Source organism: Sylvia atricapilla, chromosome 6 (assembly GCF_009819655.1).
Source record: "Sylvia atricapilla isolate bSylAtr1 chromosome 6, bSylAtr1.pri, whole genome shotgun sequence".
Classification (NCBI taxonomy): Eukaryota; Metazoa; Chordata; class Aves; order Passeriformes; family Sylviidae; genus Sylvia; species Sylvia atricapilla.
In genome coordinates, this window is record NC_089145.1 from 33,453,325 (window position 1) to 33,472,118 (window position 18,794).

Below are 18,794 nucleotides of genomic sequence, written 5' to 3' on the forward strand. Positions count from 1 at the left end.
TCCTGTGCAGTTCCTCTCCGCAGCACTTGGTGCAGTCTGCAGAAGGGTTATGGCCTGGACAAATTAGTGGGTCACTTAGGCCAAACTTTCATCTTTATTAGGTGTATTTTTTTCAGTGCTTCCTAAAACCTTATCACGTGGCCTTGGGATCATGATGACCTCACTGAAATTACTAGTTTTACCATTGATTTTGGATCAAATTCAAATTATTTTCTTTAATCATGTTCCAAATTTAAAATATTTTTTGCATTTCTTGTCTTGACTAGTTTTTTTGCCAGAAACAAATTAGCATGTTCAGCATTAAAATCAGCACCACAGAATCCCATACCTATGTAGGACAGTATGTGTAAAAAAAGAGAGCTTTCCAAACCATGCAGATCACAGTGATCCACCTACAAGTGTCCTGAGTCTGGAGATCCAGTAGTTTGCTAAATTAAAGTCTTTTCTGTAGCACTACAAGCATGACCTCTGCAGTTATGCTGCTACTGTTTGTGCATTCAACTGTTTAAAACCCTTTAGCTGAACCCAAGAATACAAATGGCAACCTCTTCCACCAAAAGGCTTTCCCCACCTCCCAGCTCTGCAGTGTCTAACCAGGTCCTGTGCAGCAATCCTATGAATGTAGGCAAATACATCACTGTGAGTTAGTTCCTCTTGCTTTCATCAAAGCAGACAAAAGTTTAGTTGGTGATCCTTTATTAATAATTGCATTAGCTAGAACAGAACCAATATATTAGTCTTAGCTAAATTTAGTTTTTTAGGGCTAAAAGTATATGCATATATCTTACCTAACAGCGTATATATGAAATGCTTGCTCCATAAAAAAAATTACTTCCTATGATGCATCCATTTAACTACATCAGCTACACATTGCCCACCAAATGTCACCACTAAGATAGCCAGTGACATGCATATCCTTGGGCAGATTTAAATAGCTGCCTTTATTTTAATTAACCTGTCAAAAGAAAGCTTCTTCATTTCCAACACTTAAAATTAAGCTTGGCCTAAAGTCTAAATTTAGCCCTGCAGCTATGATAGATTTGAAGACCAGTCTCTTTCACAAGAGTTTTAAAATGTTCTCACAGTTGCAAACATAAGAAGAAATGCAGACTAAAAAGTAGCAGATCTCAGTATGAAGCTTCCAATTTATATTGCTGCTTTTCTGAATATAACTGCTTCTTATCTATTTCCTTTAAAACACATCCCAAGCCAAGAATTACCGAGTGGCAAACTTCTGTATTCTGCATTTTTTTAAATTAAACTCTTCTGAGCAATGAGGGTGACAAGGAGAAGTTTACTAGACTAAGAGATTGTAATGTGTCTCTAAATAATGTCTAAATCATTCTGTTGTTACAACTGTCGCATTTTAGCTCTATTGTCTTTTATGAACATCAGTTCAATTTCGGCTTAAAATTGATGTTTTGAGACTGGAAAACCATACCAGAAAAATTTGAAATAGGACGGATTGACTGACCATTTAATGTAAGGGACTGTGCAATGAAGTTGTTTGCAGTAATAACTCATTTAACCAGAGGCCTATTTAAATTCCTTGTTGCTGTTATAAAAAAAGAGTGATGCAATTCACAGTTGCCTGGACAGTTCAGATAAGATCAACTTCTTCAAACTGCCTAAAAGAAGTCAACTGTTTTGTTTAATTTCATGACCTAGGTTCTTTGTGTTGGTTGACAGACACCTCCAAGGTACCCTTCATCATATTTTGAAATGAGATTAATAATCTTTTGGAACAGAGGGCTGGTTTTCATCAGATGTTTGGCTTTCAAACTCTCAAATTACATAAGAATAATTCCATCCTGAATTTAAAGCAACTGGTTTTAGTGCAAACTCTTGGTTTTGAACTTGAATTTTCCTATTTTAAAAATAATGTTTTCAACAGTCATACTTAGTATGACTTACACTAATGAATCACCATAAATTATTTTAAAGTAGTCCTCATAGATGCAATAAGTCAGAATTAAAACAGTAATTTTGAATAATGTGAATTGTGTCATTCATTTCAATGGACAAATCAATTTGGTAGACCTGTACTGAAACATAAAGTTGTCACTGTAGATATCAGCCCTTCTTACTGTTCCATGTCTGATACTTTTAGAGAAAAGCTCAGTTAATAACTTTATTCTGCATCTCAAGCAGCCTAAGTGTTATGTTTCATAGCTACCACATTTCCCTGCCATTCTGACTGCTTGAGAAAATTTTTTGTAAGTAAAGAATACCCAGGTCCTAAAAATGTGGTAGCCATATAAATTACATTAATTTTACACCTGACTTTTCTATAGTGTATCTGACTCCTTTTTTAGTAAGATAAAATAATATATTTCTTAAAGGAGCTGCAGAATTCAAGGCTTGAGAATATACTAGGTTTTAACAGGCCTATACAATTGATTTGTAACTATTTAATTGAAAAAAAAAATTCAGTCTAATCACTTTTAGCACATGAGTTTTGTTCAGTCTGTAAACTCCTTATTATTCATATGCAGAGGCATGTCTCCAATGATTAAGACCCTAAGGATTTGATTTAAAAAATAATCTGCATTTCTAAAGAAAAAATAAGCAGTAGGGTATTTAATTCTTAACAGAAATGTTGTGGATGCATGTCAAAGCATCACTAACTCTTAAGTCTTAGAAGCAGTATCTGCTACTTGCTTGTCCATTGGCTGGTTCATTGCTATATCTGTACAGTACAGTCTTGATCTAATAATTGCTTATTATGCAGTTGTTTATCTGCTCATTTGAAACATCCTGAAATTCAGTCTAGCTCAGCAAATTGCTGTGCTTAAGGCATTTTTACATTCTAGGAAATTATAATATCCCCAAAAGGCAAAGAATTAATAATAAAAATCCTCTTTTGTAAAAGATTATCATTGCAGAGCAAATGGAGCAGATCTTCCCTATCGTAGCACATTTAATATTCTCATTTTATTCTATGAAAGTTTGATGGAAAGACTATGTGGGGATCACTGTTTTATTAACTTGTTAAGAGACAAATTTACTGAACCAATGCAGCATATTGATTTCGGTGTCTCCTATGTGGAAAAGCAGCAATAGTAATGGATGACTTCTAGACATCTCTGTATGAAGGTTAGCTCATTCTTTAGACATTTTGTGATCTTGATTTGTCTGTTTAGGCTGGCACTAAGGAGTTAATGATTCAGATTACAGGGATGTTTTCTTGTTTATTATTTGGAAGTTTTTCCTGCTTTCCAAATTATTTATTCCCAGTATACCCACCCTTATTGAATACTTCGCAAAGGATCCAAAGTTTGTCTCATTCTATTGAGAACAGCATTCTGGTGAGTAGATTTCTGGTTTGATAGGCAGAAATAAATAAACAGAAAGTAGAAAACTCTACATGCAACACATTTCTCATCAGTTCTCAAACACTATTCAACCGATTAAGCATGCATTGATCTGTGGAGTTGGGGAGCTTAATTTAGTTCTTCAAATCCATCCCATAATACAGATTACTTAATCTAATTTCCTTTATAATTGCAAACATACAAAGGTAAACATCATAGGTAAGATATTTAAAGTGAAGGGAAAAGGTAACAATCAAATGAAACTGAGTTGCAGTCCTCTAGGTACTTTTCTTGAAGCTTTCAAGCATACCTGTCTTCCAATTTTTATTTTTTGCTTTATATTTTGAAAGAAAAAAAATCTTGCAGCTTAATCTAGGAGTTCAATGCTGATTTTATTTCCATTATTCATTTTCATGTTGCACCATTCAAGCATCAAGCAAAAACCAAAGATCTCAGAGAGTATGAAGGCATCTGGGTTTCTTCAACCTACAAAATGAGTGATTCATGTAGGCAAGGGCTGAAATCATAGCAACACAATTCAAAAATTAATCTTCATATATCTGCACTCTTACCACATTTTTCTACAAAAAGAAATGTAAGTTCCTTTCTCAGGATACAACTCTGTTGTATCTCTTAGAGGTCACAAGCATTTCTACTAAGAAATCTTAATCATCTAGACAAAGAGTCTTTTCATTAGCAATATTAAGATTATTAAAATCACAGGTAAGTGGTTTACAGGAAGCAATTATGTATTTTGGGGCCAAGCCATCAGAAGTATTTTCTGGATGTTTTTATGAAGCCTTGCCTTAGAATCTGTACAACAGATAGTTTAAATTTTTATCCTGAGTTTCAAAAATATGAATAATTACAAAAATAGAAAGATGGAAATCGAAATAGCTTTTCCAAGTATGTAAAATTTACTTCTGACATAAGTTTAGATCACTATTTATTATTTTTATGTAAGCTATCAGCAAAGAGGTTTTAGAAGTAGCAGAACTCTATTTTCTTGTGGATATACAGGATATACAGTGACCTACTTTGTAAAGATGGACAGAACTGTGTCTGTAAAAATATTTAAAGTGTGTCTCTAATGCAAAACATAATTTTAAAGAGTCTTATTGAAGCAGCATAAGCTCTCAGATACACTAAAGCAGTAACAATTATTCATCAAGTGATCTCAAACCATTTCACAAAGACAGGGGAGGTACTTTTTTTATTCTACAAAATGGAAGTATGAAATCTGGAGTTTTGTTTTACAAAGGATCAAGTACTTCAGTTGCTTAGAAACACAAAAACGAGACAGAAAGGTCCTGCTTTACAATTAAGGAGCATGTCTATACACCACTGAAGCTTTTGCAAAATTAAATAAAGCATAGCTCTATACATGTTCGTGAAGCCAAATAAACTGCCCAGGGTCTTCCAGCAACTCAGTGGCAGAGCTGGTAATGGGATTCTTGCCCCTTGGATCTTTATGCTGGGTCCTTTCCTCTTGACCATCCCTTCATCAATGCATTGACTGAAAGGTGAAATCATTGTTTTTACCTATACCAACACTGGAATAACAGGAAAGAACTGAATATGAGGAGGGGGTTCATCTGAGGAACTTCGATAAGTTGTGCAGAATACAAGTGAGCCAGAAGCACTTTATGACACATGCAGAACCAACCTGAATTATGGTTTCAGTAATCATCAGTTCCCTTTCTTCTCTGTCATTTCTTTATTTAATATATTGCATGCAAGAGACTTACCATGCAAGTTTTATAAGCTTGCAATAAAAATATAGCAACTGTTGTATTAAATTATTTAAGTTGTAAACCATTGTAAAAAGCAGAAAAAGTTATATCGATGTGGAGACAGAAAAAATTATTGTGATGGAGTATAAAATACATTGTGCTGATTACTACAGAATTTTTGCCCAGTTTAGCATATTGTAAATCCTTGGTTGGCCTTAAGAATGAATCTGCATGTAGATTTTTGTAAAGAATTGTGGCAAGTAGTTTAAGAAAAATTAAACTAAAGTCAGGTTTATAATTTAAAAACAAATAATCAAGTATGTGACAGCAGACAAAAAATATCTAAGACATCAAAAAGAGAGAATTGTGGCAAAGCAAAGGATCAATGTATTTAAAACTTCCAGATTTCCCCTGAGGGAAAGCTAGAATTCTGAAGGAAATGGATAACCAACTTCTTATTTTAAGCAAGTAGAATAGTGTTTTATTCTATTTAGTGCTATGCTTTACTAATAAAGATGTACCAATAATTTTGAATCTGGCTGTATTTATATTAGTAGCATTTAAAAGGGCTAGATTTACCAAAATGTAGTTACAAAGGGAAACAGTTATATTTAGAATGAAGTTCTGACTATAAATGATCAGAAACATTTAATTTTCCTTTATTCTGCTTCTTTACTCCTGGTAAGTCAAACATTAAACTGATTAAATTATGATGATTAATAATAATAATCATAATCCTCCTTCTTTAGCATTTTCCTGTCTCACCTTTTGACCTTAGCAGATTTTTTGGGACTTTTAATGACCCCAGGCGCTCTTGTGGCAGGTTGCCAATGAATTTTCTTTGCCCTGCAAAATGATTTGGCAGAAATTCAGTTAGGCAGAGGATATTTTGTCAGCTTCCTTTCTACCAAAATGGGCTTTCTGCAAAAGAGAAAAGGAGGTGATGTCCTCACTCTAATGAATCTTCCTAGCAGTGGTGTAACTGAAAAACCACCTTGCAAGAGAAGCATTTTAAAAAGAAAAGCCAACTCATTTGGCTAATGTAGAGTAGAAAATGCTGGTAAGGCCACTCTAGTGATGATGTTCCAGGTATGACATTCCCTGGGAAATTAAGACTCAAGATATAAAGTATCAGTGTTGACCAAAGAGAGGGCTATGTGGGCCTCTTAGCTTTACTTTAAAACTGACATGTCTTCTTAACAATTTATTTCTCTTTACCTATACTGCAAAATTGTTAAAAACAGATCTCATGCTGTTTAAAGATCATATCTTAAAACAGAACAAAGCACAAGGATAAATTATGTTCTCACTGTGCCTGAGAGGTTGGGTTTCTGTTGGTAGAGAAGATAAAGGTCACCCTTCCATCACTTGCACTTCATGTTTCTTAAAAGTGGTTAAAGCACCACATACATTTTTCTTCTGAGCATTTTCAATTTCATTAATCTAGTATCTCTTTGAGCTAAAGTAGTTCTTAACAGAAATGTAGCTTAAGGCTCCAGAAGCAGAAATTGCTGTCAAAAGAACCAGTGATCCAGCAGGGGAGCTGTCAATGCTGCTGACTAACTGGTCACCTGTGGGTCCTGGCCCATGTGACGGGTCTAGGGGCTGATTCACCTGGGTGAACCTGAAACCTCTAAGCAACAGACCCGATCTGGGCAGCTTTTCCATTTACTGCTGTGCTGTGCTTGTACTTTACCTGTCACACAAAATGTGTAATCCCAAAAGGCATTCTACAAAAGTTTTTGGTGTTTTTTGTGGGGTTGTTGTTTTTTTTTTTTTTTAACAAATGTCTGAGGCCATGTATTTTGGCGAAGAAACAATCTTCTTTTTTTAAAATATATATGTTTGTGTGGTAATCTAACTTTGTTGCAGACTTTTATGGTACACTGTGCTATAAAATATATAGCAATGTTTAGTAAGAAATCATAATACAGTTAGACATATATAATAGACTATTTCGTCAAAAAGTCCACAGTTAGCTTTCAAATGACCTGTAAACAACCCCACCTATTAATGGTGGAAGAAGATCAGAGGCCTCTAAGCAGTGAAGTTGTTTAACAACAGAGCAGGTGGAATGTGTCCAGCACTGCTTTTCTGGGATGATGATTTTAATTTCCAGAGATCCAAGAGCAGCCCAAGCAAAAGGACGATTCAGTTCTTTGCCACTGTATCGTTGTTTGTAAGTGCCCTCACTGTGGTATGGTATCAAGAGAAGGAGTGTATGCTGGGTCAGCATTTGGGGTCAGTTGTTGACTTTTCTACAAATTACCTCAACAAATCATGTAATTCTTCCAGTGTTTTCTATGATTCAGTTTCCTACCTGTCCTATGTTCCTTTCTCAGCTCTCAGGTTTTTCATGTCAATGGTAAACTCTTGGTGGTAGACTTTGTCTGCTGTTTAGTGTTTATTTAGTGCCTGATAAAAGGACATGTAAGTCTTGCTGAAGGCTTTTGTAAATTATACTATTAATAACTTGGAGTTAGAGCAAAAATGACTTGCAGCTCAGATCGCTATGTCGCCAAGTTACAGACCTTTTTTCTTTCATTTTGCTCTTGGCTGACATAGCTGAATGACTCTCCCAAGCCTCCTGTTCCAAATTCCATAACAAACTATAAGCTCATATTACACAGGAAGCACTAGCACTGAGATTTATTTGTCATCCTTGGAGGCCATGAGAAGGAACAAAAGACTTTCATCTTCTGTATTTTTGCTCCTTGGCTGTAGGGAGTAAGAGGGTACTGATATCTTGGGTCACTGCCATATAGGATAAAAATCCAATTAATGTAAATCTGCCAGATCAAGGGGAAGTAGTGTGGCTATCAAGAGCCCACAAATTTATGGGTGGATCATCAGCAACCTCTGGCATCACAATTTACCCCTTAAAACAGAAGCTGGGTTTTGTTCCACCTCTGAATAGTGACCTACCCTTTTTTAAAGCCTGCTCTGGCTAATTTTGCATAAGTTGTCAGCTGCAGCAGTAATGAAATTTTAGTCATTTGTTGACTCACTCAGCACAAAAGGCAGTGAACGCCATGACCACTCTGTTACATCTTCCAGGCAGCTTTGATTAAACTGCTGTGAAGCCAGACCTGGATCAATATGAATGATCTTCATCGACCTAATAATGTAGTTAACATGTTCGGTGCATTTTCATCTGTTTCTGTTAGAATACACTGTTTACATTAGTGTTTTCAAAGTTTCAGAGTTCTTTACAATGATAAACATTAGAAATAACCTCACACTAGTTTGCATATAGTACAATATATAAATATATAACCTACGATGCAATTTCCTCAGCAGGTGAAAATTAGCATAGCTACCATTTATAGTTGTAGAGAATCTGGCCTAGAAAGTGAAAATAATTATTCCATCAGTATTATTTTAAATTATCACATCTTAAATTTACATAAAGGAAGTACCACATCATCTTCTTTGTACCAAATCAAAAGATGCTTACCACAAAATCTTTTAGAAAGCTTTTCTATTATTTGTAGACTAAATTCTCCTATCAGCAGAAGTATGTGATGTCCTCTAATTATATAAACATCTCTTTGTGGCCTTGGATGCACTGTGTCCAGTCAGATATTTCCTTAACCCACTGGCTTTGAAGACTATTTAGCAAACTTCAATAAACGAACAAATGTGGAAGCTGTACCAAACATATCACTTGGGGATGTCAAAGCACTTAACAAACATTGTTACAACTTAGTCCATGTGTAACCACTGAAGGACATATTTGCTTCAGTATGTCTCATGACAGCTTCCTAAAAAATATACTTAAGTGAATTTAACACTTGTGAAAGGTGCCAGATTGACAGGCCCTAGAGATAAAAGTTCTTGCATTACCAGCAGGCACAGCCGGGCTTCCCACACACGCTGCCCCACCAGTGTCCCCAACCCTACCTGAAGGGCACAGCGACCAACTGTCCTACAGCTTGCAAATCTGCCCATCTCATGCTCCTGGACTATGGGCCAAGAGTCAGTAGCTGTAATTTGACCTAAGGGTGAAAAAACAAGTTCCGTAATTAATGCACAGGTGCTGTTGCACTTGATCATTTTCACACCAGGGATTCAACTAATCTGGAAAAAAAAATTGAATTACATGTTCATCTGATTTAGAGTACAACAAAAACATGTGTGTAAGCCTCTAGTGAGTCCTATGGTTCTGTCTGCCCACAGAGGCACATTCAGATGAGATCATATGAGTGAACAATTACATACACATACTGTGAAGCACATTCTTAAATGCCTCCTGAAAAATGGATCCTTACTGCTTCCTATGTTTGTAGTAATCTGTCTCCATTCATAACTCACCCCTGCTTGGTGTCATTACAGCCCATCCTCCCCAGAGATTCTGGACACAGCTGGCATACAAATTCAATAATCAACCACCCCATAAAGAGATTGGATCGTTACAGGATTGAAGGATAGCACACAGGGAAAACAGGCTCGTGATCTTTGCACTCTGCCATGATTTTAGGAAAAGCACAAGTTCACTGAATGATTGGACTTGGAAAGTTCAGTCCTCCATTCTCTTTGAAATTATATTTAGATCTCACTGTATTGGAAGGGCTTGCTTAAGTGTTTCTTTGTTAAGTGCAGAAGGCTAATGACATTTTAAACAAAAGTACACATTTATAACCTTGTATAGGCCTATTCTCAGTCTGTATATAGGACATGACTGAAAACAGAACATTGGAAAACACAAGGCGATGTGTTTTCATGTTCTGCTATTTTCTAAGCTGTAGCCAGCAGCTTGAAAGAATTATTATGGAAGCCAAATCTTGATCCTTTCTGTTGAGAAACAGCCCTAACTAATACACAGATGAGCTCAGCAGCATTTTTTTATCTTTAAAAGAGTCACATTTACTTCTGCAACTTGCCGTTGATGTGCATGATAACATATTATCAATTGTAACATAATGTTATACCTAATTAGACTAGTACTGTGTGCAGTAGTTACTTTGGAAGGTAACTACTAGAGGTGGGTGGTTTATAATTGTTTTAGGGATGGTATTTGGGCCTGAAATTGTAATTGTTGTAAATTTTCATATATTTTATGATTACCATTGCCTTATTTCCTTTTCTTCTCAGCATTTCTGGTGTATCTGTCACACTGTACAACTTCAGGAAGCATCCCTTCCATCCCTAGTCCATTCTATACCTAGGATGAAGTTTAGGTTTCAAAATTTGAGAGGAAGTTCATGAGAGAATATATACTTGAAGAGGATGTTTTAAGATAGCAGTGTCCATGAACTCTGCTTGAATGTGTTGCCTCACCCAGCCTCAGTTTTGCTCTGCAGGCTGTTTACTATAAAAAAAGAATACCATTTTAGGTCATCTTCTCTTTCACAGGTTTAGTCTCTTTAGTACTGGTTTCATGCTTTATTCAACCTAGTTTTAAATACTCAATGTACCTGAGTCAGGTTTTCTTTTGGACTATTTTTGGGTTTTATTTTTTTGGTCTGCTTGTATTTGTATAGTACCCCAATGGCATTTCCTTTTCATTCATTTTATTCAGTAGTTCCTAATTTTACCTATATCATGTTATAAATTTCACTTCCACCTGCTACTTTTTACCTGCCAGTACTATTAAGTCTTTCTTCATCAACCATCTTTTTAATATTTTTGACCTAGCAGCTGGCCTTTTGCTTTCAGAGACAAAAGACTTTCCTTGTCTGCTAATGAGAGAGGAGGAGGCAACACCAGCAACCTTCTCATACAGAACACCAATGCTCCACTCCTAGCAGGATGCAGAGGAAGAGAAGAAGATATTTGCCATTTTTTTCTAAGATGCACAGTATACTTGAGCACCACTGAAACCAGTATTTAGAGGCAAAGGCTTCCTGAAGTTTATCTACCCCCTTCTGAAGCTCTTTCTCAGTTCATTAGTTGAAAAGTCTTTATAGATGTGAAGTATTGCTTTAATTTTGATTTTAAAAGGCTAGAAACTAGAATTCGTTTTAGGGAATGATAGGAGAGGTTCTTTCAGGACTGAGTAAAACAGAAGCCTTCAGAAGAATAGAAGGGGTTGGTTCATTCTCATCTTCATGTAAATTGAATTACAGGGTTTAGTAAGTGAAACAGATCATAAGATAAATCCCGCAGAGGCCAGGAAGCACTAATTAACGCCCACAGTGAGTAACTTTTCTGAAATTGGTCTTTAATCAAACTTTGCTCTGAAAACAAAACAAGATATTGTGGCAGCTTGATAAAAGAGATGCATCACTAAGGCTGACAGGCCCACAATCAAACCAATACTAAAAATAACTGTTTTGTCTACTAATTTTCTTTCAGATGCTAAAAAAATGCATGAGCCACAGTCTAAAAAGACTTGTACAGTTACTCAGCCAAGTGACTCAGCTCTAGAAAAGTGAGGGTCCTGTAAATGTTAATGCCCTCCCTGTTGAAACAGGAGAACAGCAGAAAGGAGTGCAAGGCTGGGAGAGGAAGAGGCAGCATCTGGATTCTTTCAGAACTGATCATTTTATACCAGCTGTCCCTCCCCTCTTGCTGCTGGTGGTGCAGAGTTCAAGCATCCTGACTGACTAGCTAGTCTGGATTAAGATAAACCAATCACTCATTTTTCTTGCATCTCATATGAGCAATAAGGTCCACAACTGCTGCCTTTTGCGCTCACAACTTCTGCTCACTAAATCTGAGAGCAAGAGTTATCACTATGGCTGGCATACAGGGAAACAGCTCATTTTCCTCATTTCTTTTCATCTACTCAGCTGTAGGAAGAGTTGCTACAACTCCTGTGGGTACCCATCAAGCCTAGAGCAACTTTCATTATGTCGCACTGTAGCCTACTTAAAAACATTTCTAGAGCTTTTGGGTTTGGGATAGATCCCAAAGGGACAGGAAGTCCACTGCACAAACAGGACTAGCAGTAAAATATAACAGAGTACTATTATTCTCTTCATAGCAGATCTTGGCACATTCTCTTGGACAAAAAAGACATGGACCTGTTGAAGCAGGTCCATAGGAGGGCCACGAAAATGGTCAGAGGAGTGGAACATCTCTCTCCAGTAAGGAAAGGCTGGCATAGTTTGGGGTTATTTAGCTTGGAGAAGGCTCTTGGGAGATTGTTTATTGGCCTTTCAATAGTCAAGTACAAGGACCTTATTAGAAAGATGTTTGAGACTTTTTAATAGGGCTTGTAGTGATAGTGTATCCCTATCCAAGGGGTAATGGTTTTAAACTGAAAGAGGATTGATTCAGACTAGATATGAGGAAGTTTTTTACAATGAGGGCAGTGAGACACTGGAACAGGTTGTCAGAGAGGTGATTAAAGTCTCATCCCTGGAAACTTTTCAGGTCAGGTTGAATGAGGCTCTGAGCCACCTGGTCTGGTTGAAGAAGGCTCTGCTTATTGCAGAGGAAGGGGTGAACTAGATGAGCTTTGAAGGGCCCTTCTAACTCGAGCTATTTAATGGTTCCGTGATTTCTCTTGGTGAATGCTCTGCTGGGTGAAGTGTTGCCCTCTTTCTCTGTCCAAAGTGACAGAGTCCTATCAGTTTGGATCCTAATAACCATATCCTTCACAAAAGAGGTTGCAATAATCTAAAGTGGTACCCTGATATTAGGAACAAGCTGAAAGAGGATGGCTAGCATTGACCTTAGTGCTTTCAGTATAGCACTATATTTTCTGTATTTTCATCTGTTAGGTGGTTACTTTGAAAAAGGTATTTACATTGTTACAACTAAAACTAGTTTAGTGTGAGAAGAAAAAAGTCTGTCAGTGTAGATGGGTCTGTGTGAGGAATTCTTGGATGGACAAATTTTCATGAAAGAATTGTTTGCAAATACAAATGTGCAGATCTGCCTGCCTTGGCAACTGACCAGGCATGTGACTTGAGTTCCAAAGACAACTACCATTTCCTCTGTAATTTTTTTTTTTTTAATTTTGTAGTATGTATAGGACTGAAACAGTAAATCTGGAGTTTTTTCTTGAAGTCTAAAATATACCAGTTATATTTTTTGTTAACAAATGTTATTGTGTTTTTATCATTCAACAGGAAAACTCATTCATCAATTGTTGTCATTGAAAGAAGAGAGAGAAATCTAGACACAGTTTAAAAAATCTCAACCACACAGATTATATTATGAAAATTATGTAGCAAAGAATGCAAGTTGTTTTATAGTCACAGTTCCAAGGACTGCCATAGGAAATCACAGGTTTAAAGTGGTTTTGCAGCCTTATCCAAACTCCTACTGGTCATTTGTCTCATATATCATGGCTATACCAGACTTCCCCTGCAATTCAAAGCAACTGCTTAACTTAAAGTCAGAAAAATATCCTAGGCCAGAATGACTGAAGTGCATTGTCAGTATACCATGAAAGAGCTTACATCAGTTTTGAAAAACCAGTCCCTTAAAAGTACAATGACCAACGTGAAATAATGTCATCAAGAATTGTAACAAAAAGCGTAAGGCACCACATAAAAAGCCAAATATTGGACTGTGAAAAATATCCATATTGTGATTTAAAATCTTTGCAGGTGCAGCAAAAAAAATCAACACAAAATATTTTGCCAAGTGACTCCCTTTTATATTCCAACAGTTTATTTTTGTTTACTGGGTTTGATTTTATTTTTGATAGAAAGGCATTAATTGCAATGATGCAAGCAAACTATGCAGGGTTGTTTTTTCTCAAATCTTACATTCCATTACATCCTTTTATATTAAGAAAAACATATGAAAAACCCTGGACTGTAAAAAACAGACAATATTTTAAAGAAGAGTTTCTGTTCTTGCTATCGTTGTACACCACAGAGACAGTTAGCTGGATGTTTAAGAAAGGGAGAGGCATCTCCAGTTCTCCTGTTTCACCTTTTCATTGCACTGCCTGATCATTTAAGGCAGAGGCTTGTTCCAGACAGCTTTAATTAAACTATGCTGCGAAACTGTATATAGATCAATGGAAATGATCCATAACAAGCTAATCGTGTATTTAACAGTGTTCAGTCCAGTTCAATCACCTTCTAACATTTCTGTGGCTTTACATTCATGTGGCAAAGCCCTGAATGTGTATATGTATTTTTAATCCATCTCATTAGTGACCATATGCTTTGGCTTCAAGGGAGACAAGAACTGTCTGCAATCTGCCAGGGATTTAGGGACATCAATAATTTGTGAATAGTCATGTTGGTACTGGTCGAAGGGTTAAGTGTTCTGCACACCAGGGGCAGATCTTTAGGGACTGGAACTCTTAGTCAACTGTTAGGAACCTGATCCCCTCTGATGCATCTTTTCAAACTACATGCTTCATGTCAGATCTCTGCAGCAGAAGCAATGGAGCTTTATTAGCTCAGGGATTTAAAAATCTGCTCTAAGAATTGTAACAATATCTTTTGGTTAAAAAGTGAAGGAAAGATAGTAGTAATATGAAAGTGATTTTTTATGTACTGGGCTAAATGTGATCTTCCTTCTTGCTACCATTTTCCTTTTTGCTACCATTTTCCTTCTTCATATGAGCTATTAGATTATTACTCCCCTGCAGATATACAGTGAAGCAAGAGTATGGCAACAATAACAGGGACTTGATTTTGAAAATTTAAGTGGATTCTGCGGCCTCACCTGATACTGCCTAAATTCTGCTGAGGCCAGTGACAGCAAAAATGTAAAAATCACCTCCTAGTCTTTTGAAATGACCCTTTAGGAGCTCTCAGAGCACTGTTTTTTCTACCTACTATGAAACTCACCTTTAAAAACAATTGCTTACACTCTTAGTTTGCGCCATGTTATATGGGAGGGCTGCTAAGTCAGCATGAGAGATCATCAAATTATTGATTTCAGTATCCTGTCTTCACAAAGCAATGGCTGAAATAGATGGTAATGCCAGAAGACACTGAATAAATTTTGTTCGTTTTAAAGTTTTCCTTAGCTGTACCCAGGTAAAAAAAAAAAAAAAAAAAAAAAAAAAAAAAAAAAAAAAAAAAAAAAAAGCCCAGCAGTGCAGGAAGACACTTCATATAGAACCTGCTCCCTTAATTTCTGTGGATCATTTGGGAGCAGGGGGATCCATCTTGCAGGATGAAGTTCACCTGCTTTGAGCAAATTTCATGTACTTATGATCATAAAATCATAGGATGGTTTTGACTGGAAGGGACATTAAAGATCATCCAGTTCCAAACTCCCTGCCTTGGCAGGGACATGTTTCACTAGACATGATTGCCCTGAGCTCTGTCCAGCCTGGGCAGGAACACTTCCAGGGTTGGGGCATCCACAGCTTCTCTGGGCAACCTGTTCCAGTGCCTCACCACACACAGTAAAGAATTTTCTCCTAATATCTAATCTAAACCCACTCTTTCAGTTTTAAGCCATTTCCTGTTGTCCTATCACTACAGTCCCTCTCCATCTTTCTGGTAGGGTCCCTTTAGGTACTGGAAGGTCACAATAAGGTCACACTTAAGCTTTCTCCTTTCCAGGCTGAACAAACCAAATTTCCTCAGCCTTTTCTCACAGGAGAGGTTCTCCATCCCTCTGATCATCTTCAAGACCTTCCTCTGGACTCACTCCAGCAGGTCCCTGTCCTTCCTGTGCTGGCACCCAGAGCTGGATCAGCACTGCAGGTGGGCTCTCAGCAGAGCAGAGCAGAGGGGCAGAATATCCTCCCTGGCCCTGCTGCCCACGCTGCTTTGGATGCAGCCCAGGATTAGGTCTTTTATTTATCTAAAAGCATATTTGAATGAATAAAAAAATATAAATAATTTCTTTATTGATCTCCCATCATTAAAAATATACAATTAATTGGCAGATTTAGAGTAATTTATTATAGCAGGTAAAATACATAGCTGTCAATTTTTTTTAGTTTGCTATAATTGCATAGGTTGCCGCAGATTTACAAATTGTGCATTGTCTTCTGTGAGACCTTAGAGTGCAATTTTACTGTTTAGAAAGAAGACCTAATCTCTGCTTTTTAGGGGAAGTTTGCGTGAGCAGACTTCTTTTATCCACAATTTTTAAGTGTATAAATATGCACATCTAAGTTGCACTGCTTTCATATCAAAATAATTTATTTGGAAATACAGTAAAATATTTAGAGACATATGTCCCAGATTTTTATCCACATTTTATTTATGCATGTAGGCACTGCCAATAGAAAAGGCACTGGTCTTTAGGAAAGGTGGCTCTTCCTGGTTGGCAAGAAAGTCCACTAGGGCACATTCAAATGTTAATATTTATCACTATTTTGGTCCTCTCAAACCTACCAAAGAACGGAGTTCTATTTCGAGATAGCCTAACTTTAAAATTCTCTCTTTAAAATGAATACCTGGATTCATTTTGGTAGCTTTTAGCTCTAATTCACAACTTTTAAGCCTGTGCATAAAATGTTGAAGTCTAAAATTGTATTTTCACAATTTCAATTGATGAAAAAAAGAAATGTCATTTTAATAGGGTCGAATCAATGATTTTGAGGTGGCTTGTCTTTACCCCTTCCACTTAATGCCTTCTGAGTCAGCATAGCCATAAACTTTTCTGAAGTCAAATTTTTCAGGAAAAATTCTAGTTGATAGTTAATTACCAGGTCACTGCTGAATATCTGTAATACAGAGAATGAGTGCCTTTTTACACACCAGATGAAAAAGTCCTTAACCTTTCAGGTGACTGTTGATCTTTGGCTCACCCTTGTCTTTCTTCACTTCCAATGCCAATGATGCTAATATGAAAGGAAGCCAGCAGAATTTCAGAAGACTGGTACAGTTTTTGCAATATTTTGTAGGCAGCATTGCCATTATTACATTAATTTATGCTACTGCTGCCAGATAAAAAGAGAGTAGTTTTGGCTTCAGTGAATACAATTGCAAAATTCCTGTTTAATCCTGGATGAGGTAACACTTTGACTGAACTGCCTATTCTCAGTTTCACAGGCAGTGACGCCAAAAAAAAAAAGCTCTGACAGTCTGCAAGTTCTGCCCTCTTTACACCCTTTCTAGCCAAGATTGCTTAGTGTTATAAAGAATTGCCATAATCCCAGAAGCTGCTGACAGAAATAAGTTATTGAAACAAGAACCTTTGCAGGCTATACCTTATCATTAGGAAACTGTCTTTTGTGGGTCATTCAGCAGGTTTTTGGTAGTTTTCTTTAGGGTTTCTGTGTGGCTTGATTTCTAGCATGTTCACTGAGGCTGAGCACAACCAAGGGTGTCTTGATGCCAAGTTTAAATATTCCATTCTTTTCTTCTGTATTCTAATTAGATCTTCTCAATTATTAATTCAGTTCCCATAATGGACTTTTAAATTCGCAAACTTCTGCCACACATACCAGTCCCTTTAGAGCTTCTTGTAGCCAGATTCTGTGTTTTTAGCAGTTTGAATCTTACTGTAATTCCAGAAATTCAGTCATATATATTGCCATTCCTGGACTTCCTCCATTATGTCTTTGAGATGGCATGCATCCATTGATTACAAATTGAAATCAAGTTCATAATGTTTTTAAAAATAGCCCACTTTAACTTCTTCTCTTTTGATTGATGCCTCACAATGGGACTTGAGAGAATAATTTAATTTACAGACTACTATGTGCTGATCATCCAAATAACAAAAATGACAAAGAACTGAATTTCAGTTGGCCTTTTGGTATTTTTACTACCTGCTCTAGTTCAGTTCTCTATACCAGTAATGAACAGACCACTCACTCACTGAAGGTTGAAAAATATGTATTTAACTGTTTTGCTGAAGTCTGGCCTTAGGTGACATCTAAAGTTTGATGTCAAACTTTACATTGACTAATGTCAAAAAGGAGGTGAGAGATTTTCCTTCCATATAAAGTAAAAATTTTAGAGTTGCATTTCACTTCCTTTTGTTAATTGATACTCCACAATAATTTTCAGAAAAGTATTTCAAAATCATTCTTAAGAGATAGGACCCAATAAGACAAGGGGGATTAATTTTTTTTTTCTATTTTAGGACTGCAAGAATACCTTGAAAAATATTTGGAAGAAAAGACCCCAGCTCTGATTTTAGTACCTGTGGTGGATTTACCTGACAAAGACATTCTTCATATAACATGCTGGCTAAGCTAGCAGTTTAAAAGTGAGTGGATATCAAAATGTACATACATTCCATCCAGGACAGAACAAAGGAAAGAGTTGATACTAACTCTGTTAGATGCTTTCATGAAGCAATATTGTTTAATTTAAGCAAAGTCATATTACCTTGTTAATGATGTCTCATGATATGTGACAGAGTCAGGTTTGTATGAAGAATAAAGCTTTCTTTAGAAATAATGTACTTTTCTCTGACTTGTTTTTAGATGTCTGCAGGTTATACCAGGTGACTTTTGGGAGATGCAGTTGGTCTGATCACATTGGTTCTTTGTTTGGTATATTTAGGTCTGGTTACAACACACCAAATGTAACTTTAGATCATTTGGATGGAGGTGAAACTAGAATATTACCTCCAATATTGTTTTAAAGACTGGATTCCTTTCAATTCTATGTTGAATTTACTCACTTCAGGCCAACTCACAAAAGCCTTATTTGTGGCCATTTCCCAGCAACCAGGAAGAATTATTCAGTGTAGTATTTAGGATGCACATTTTACTGAAAAAAATAATGGAAATGATGGCCAGACAGCAGGATTTGACTCCCTGCTTTCTAATCCAGGGGTATTTTTGTACTTTATATCTGGCAGACAGCTGTTATTAAAGAACTACCAACATTCAGGTAACTACCAGCTACCAGTATTCACACTGTCATAGACCCTGGGCTAAAGTTTTCTCCAGAAAATCAGCAGGAGG

At 36.6% G+C, this 18,794-nt stretch overlaps 1 protein-coding gene across 1 annotated transcript in view; it reads left to right on the top strand.

Annotated features, from left to right (window-relative positions):
- The window catches only part of DPH6 (diphthamine biosynthesis 6), a 195,876-nt gene extending 177,362 nt beyond the window's left edge, over positions 1-18,514 (top strand). The window contains exon 15 of the mRNA XM_066321445.1: positions 17,963-18,514. Coding sequence (XP_066177542.1) covers positions 17,963-18,078 — 116 coding nt within the window. The 3' untranslated portion in view covers positions 18,079-18,514. The remainder of the gene's footprint in view (positions 1-17,962) is intronic.
- Positions 18,515-18,794: the final 280 nt, after the last annotated feature.